Source organism: Micromesistius poutassou (genome assembly GCF_964030765.1).
Source record: "Micromesistius poutassou genome assembly, chromosome: 13".
Lineage (NCBI taxonomy): Eukaryota > Metazoa > Chordata > Actinopteri > Gadiformes > Gadidae > Micromesistius > Micromesistius poutassou.
In genome coordinates, this window is record NC_140283.1 from 5326746 (window position 1) to 5331745 (window position 5000).

Here is a 5000-nt window from a genome sequence, read left to right on the forward strand (position 1 = left end):
GTGGTGGTTCTGGAGGCGAAGAACCTGAAGAAGATGGACGTAGGAGGGCTGTCAGGTGAGCAGGAATACCAGCAATTATACGACAGTAAAATGTCAAGATAACAAACACTCTTCCCACACGTTGGATCATTCTAGAAAGAAGAGGCAAAGTTACATTTTGGTTGATCGTGTTTCCATGCAGTAGGATATTTTCAAATCCATATCTAAGGCCTATTCAAGCAAGGAACAGCACAGGAATTTCCTTCATGATTAACATTGACATTTTAATATTGAATGTGAGAGGCTACTGTGCTTCTAAGCTTCTAAGTCAAAAGAACCGCTGAGGTGGAGGCCACGCTGTACCCATTCCTCTGTGGAGCTGTCTGTGACTCTGCTGACCAGAGACCCCGGTCTGATCTCTCCCTCCAGACCCTTACGTGAAGATCCACCTGATGCAGAACGGCAAGCGACTGAAGAAGAAGAAAACCACCACCAAGAAGCACACGCTGAACCCTTACTACAACGAGTCCTTCAGCTTTGAGGTGACCTTTGAACAGCTAGAGGTACGAAATGTTGTTTCACACCGGCTTCCACATGAGCCCCAATAAAAACACATAAACACACTCTCACAGAGACATCACACACAGTTAAACCACCCGCTTCTGTCTGTGTTCTTCTGTTTCTATATATAGAAGGTGCAGTTAGCGGTGACTGTGTTGGACTATGATAAGATCGGGAAAAATGATGCCATTGGAAAAGTGCTGCTGGGCGGGAACAGCACTGGGACCGAGCTCTGTCATTGGTCGGACATGCTGGCCAACCCCAGACGACCAATCGCACAGTGGCATGCCCTGAAACCAGAGGAGGAAGTCAATGCTTTAATGTCCAACAAGAAATGATGTTGGGGCCTCAGCAAATGACGCAATGTACTTGTTCTAGAAGGATCTGGTGTCCTTTACCTCACATATATAAATAAATATACTCCTACCTCTCCCCGATCTAGCCCTTCAAAGGTACGGTGGTAAGAACAAAACAGGGGTAAAATCACTTGCATCACATGACATTCTGTCCAACCTCCATCCGTGTGTCCCCACTGTGATCCGACCAGTCCTGTACGGGTCTTCTCCTACACATGGCGCCATTTCACCAGCAAGTGTTTCTAACAGCAGAAACATAAATACGTCTACAGATCATCTAGCCATTGTGTTTTTCTTCAGCTGTCAAGTATGTATACTAATTCCAATTCCAATTAGGCCTTTCAAGTTTAATTGAAAAGACAAATGTAACAGATAGCAATGACCTTTCAGGAATTCCCTTGCTGATATACTTTCTCACGTTCATGTTTGTTCCCATGTCAAAACTATTGAATAAAAATACCACCCTGTCCTTCCCCATCCGGTTCTCTAGGGTTAAGACGGCCGCTATGCTGACCTGTAGTCTATCATCCTCTCTACTCTCTCCTGGCCACATCCCCTGTCTCATTTTATTAGGATACCGAAGCTTTCTCCCTCGCCATCGCTACTTCTAAATTGGTATGAAGTCCTTGAAGGAATCTGTGCATTTGTGTAACTTTTAATGCTGTTAAACATTTTGATACAACTGTTTTGTGTGTGTGTGTCTGTTTGTGTGTGTGTTATTTCTTTCTTCTTTTTTTTTACATTAAATCCCTAGATGAGATACTGGTTATCCAGAACCAAATTATACAAACTTATTAATCTATCTTATTTAATATACGTTGAAGGCTCCATGATTGATGGCTGAAGCTAATAAGATGGCCTACTAAACCTAAATAAAATATAAGCCACATTTGTGTCGTAAATTGTGTGGATATACAATCAAAATACATAAAACAAACCCAATGTGTGAGTAAAAGTTTTGTTTTCATTAAACAGCCCTCTATAGTAGGCCTAGGCTACTAGTTTGGAATCTGCCCTGCTTCTGGAGCGACGGTGCGCGACGTTTTAATAAGTTTTAGTTAGAAACTCGAGCGTGCATTGACGTCTTGGCGGCACATTGGAGCTATTGACGTGCGCGGGTGCCTTTCTCCCGTTCTTTCAATGCGGCCCTTGCTCACTGGCTGAAGGCGGTGGAGTGAAAGAGGTGCGACACCGGAGCTTTCATTCAGTCAGGTGCACGTCCTCGTCATCCGCCCACCACGTCTTGTCCTTAACGTCAGGTAGCCTACGTTCCAGGTGCGTCTGTGTGTGCGATCCCACACCGCTCGAACTTCTGCAGAGACAGGCCCTAACATCAGCCTCATTCACTCCAGGGACCAGTAAGATGCGGCGTTAACGCGGGACTTCGTTCGGACTCTGCGATGAACTTTAAGTGGATTGTGAAACGGTTTCTTATTTCGTTTTCACTCTGCCAGTTCCTGATTTCCGTGGGTAAGTTGGTCACTGACCGTTAATGCATTTCTGTTTTATCATTAGGCCTAAATACATTTAAATAACAGTGTCACAATCCACGTTGTATGTCTGTTATACAATGTGGGATTCAGAAATATGTAGAATACAAGGTTGGTCTACATTATACTGACTAAGAACTTTCACCACTCGTCACGTATCTGCTCGAGTAGGAAAACAAAAGTTTACATTCGTGTTTTTACAATGGTTCAAAATGTATTTATGTCAGCAGTTCAAAGCCAGATTTCAGACACTGAAGGACGACTACAAAGGTAATGAAACGAAAGGCCGCCCTATGCAGTGATGCTTTGAACACACACGCACGCACGCACGCACACACACACACACACACACACACACACGCACACACACACACACACACACACACACACACACACACACACACACACACACACACACACTCCCAAAGAATATGAGTTATAATCTAATTCATTGTTCTTGATTACGTGTCCATGGTTTATGTATCAGACGTATTTGCTTCTCTTAATATTCCATGTCATTTATTCACGGCAACTCTTTGCGGTGATTGCGTGCCTGTGTGATGGAGCAGTGGTGGTGCATGTGTGGAGGCATGGGAGCTCCGTGGAATGATGGAGAGGGTTTAGGTAGGGTGGTGGTGGTGGTGGTGGTGTGGGGGTGTGGGGGGGGGGGGGGGGGGAGTTTGAATTGAAGTGGTGCAAAGTGCACTTAAGTCTCCCCTCTGAGTGTTCTCCCAGCTAATGTGCATGTTTGTGTGTGTGCTCAGGAGGACTAATGCACTTCGGAGGAAACGGGATCTCCTTGGGGAGGAGGTGGGTACACTACCCCTAAGAGGACCGAGGGAGGTCAGGGCACCCACATGCGCACAACACCCCCGCCGGCCACAAAGCGCTCTTTGTGGAGCGCCGAGGCGATTGCGCGCTCTGACGCATCGCCTTCGCCACTGCGCTGGGGTCACCGGCTCACTGTACCCGGGACCCACTGTACCCGGGTCGCCGCTGACTCACCCTACCCGGGTCCCCCACAGCTCATTGTACCCGGGTCGCCCACAGAGACTCACTGTACCCGGGTCGCCGCTGACTCACTCTGCCCGGGTCCCCCACAGCTCACTGTACCCGGGTCGCCCACAGAGACTCACTGTACCCGGGTCGCCGGTGGTCCATTGTACCCGGGTCGCCGGCGGTCCACTGTACCCGGTCACCGGTGGTCCACTGTACCCGGGTCGCCGGTGGTCCATTGTACCCGGGTCGCCGGCGGTCCACTGTACCCGGTCAACGGTGGTCCACTGTACCCGGGTCGCCGGCTGGTGCCCGGTTCCCTTCTTCACCGGGCACCAGCCTGCGATGCCGCTGTATGGCCTTGTACCAAGAGTTATTTCTTTGTATTTTCACGTTGTAATCTTTTCTTGTCTGTCATTCGTGGTCAGAAGTTCAGATCGCTTTTGGCTGAGGAGGCTCTCCCGCGCAGCGCCCTGCACAACTACACAGCCAGGGACGCCTCTTCAGGTAGCCCTCACAACCCCCACCGTGGTTTATCTCCCCCACTTTTCCCTGAAGTGAAGGGGTACGCCACACACTACCGTCCGGCCTTGTGATGTACGTTACATTGTGGCGTAGACACAAGTACGAGTATAAGAGTGTAAGTGTGTGTGTGTTTCCGTCCCAGAGTACTGCGGCTGTCTCAACGGGGGCTGGTGTCTGGATGGAGGAGTGTGTGACTGTGCCCAGTTCCAGGCAGTGGGAGACCGCTGCCAGATGAGTGAGTTATACAGACACACACACACACACGCACACGCACACGCACACACACACACATGCACACGTGCTTGTGCTGAGATGCACACAAATACACACACACATGCCCATGCATGTGCACACACACACACACACACACACACACACACACACACACACACACACACACACACACACACACTTACATCCACACACACTCTTTGGGCAACAAACAAACACACATATATACACATACACATATACGTACACTTACACAAATATAAGACGCAGCAATATTATTTTTCAGTAGCCCTTTATTCTTTGTTTCTTTGTTTCTTTCTGTCTTTCTTTCTCTCTTTCTTTCTTCTTTCTTTCTTTCTTTCTTTCTTTGTATTTTGTCCCCCACTTTTCCTGAAGCTCTGATTACTTCTAGCAGTACTCCTTGTTTCCATGTCTCTGATGTCGGAGACTTCAAAGAGACACTTGTTTTTGTGAGCCTCTGATTGGTTGCTGTGTACCTCTTTCTAGCGGATCAGTTGGTTAGTGTTGGTACGCTTACTCAATAACTAAGCATCTAAAAAGGCCTGTAGTTTTACTGAAAGGTGTGTGTGGATGCGTGTGTGTGTGTGTGCTGGTGTGTGGGTGTGTGGTTATGTGTACGTTGGTTTCTATATGCTCTGATGTTGTAGCGATCAGGATAATGAAGTCTGTCACGTCATTCAACAAGCATTAATTACCTGCAAACTCTGAGCCATAATAATGGAACTGGTCTTGATCTCTCCATCTCTGTCCTGATAACAAAAAAACGTGCACAGAATTTTTGTATGAGTTTGTGTGTTGGTGCTCAGACCCACACACATACACACACACACACACGCACACA

General features: G+C 47.7%; 2 protein-coding genes across 2 annotated transcripts in view; both read left to right on the forward strand.

Moving 5' to 3' along the window:
* syt1b (synaptotagmin Ib) overlaps positions 1–878 on the forward strand; it is a gene marked incomplete at both ends in the record, with an annotated part of 3727 nt that extends 2849 nt beyond the window's left edge. The window contains 3 exons of the mRNA XM_084477839.1: positions 1–55; positions 409–542; positions 672–878. The exon at positions 1–55 is cut by the window's left edge and continues 63 nt beyond it. Coding sequence (XP_084333965.1) covers positions 1–55; positions 409–542; positions 672–878 — 396 coding nt within the window. The remainder of the gene's footprint in view (positions 56–408; positions 543–671) is intronic.
* Positions 879–2606: 1728 nt separating this feature from the next.
* Positions 2607–5000, forward strand: part of otogl (otogelin-like) — a gene marked incomplete at its 5' end in the record, with an annotated part of 35076 nt that continues 32682 nt past the window's right edge. Inside the window, 4 exons of the mRNA XM_084477840.1 lie at positions 2607–2656; positions 3151–3196; positions 3811–3889; positions 4050–4142. Of these exons, the coding sequence (XP_084333966.1) occupies positions 2607–2656; positions 3151–3196; positions 3811–3889; positions 4050–4142 (268 nt within the window). The remainder of the gene's footprint in view (positions 2657–3150; positions 3197–3810; positions 3890–4049; positions 4143–5000) is intronic.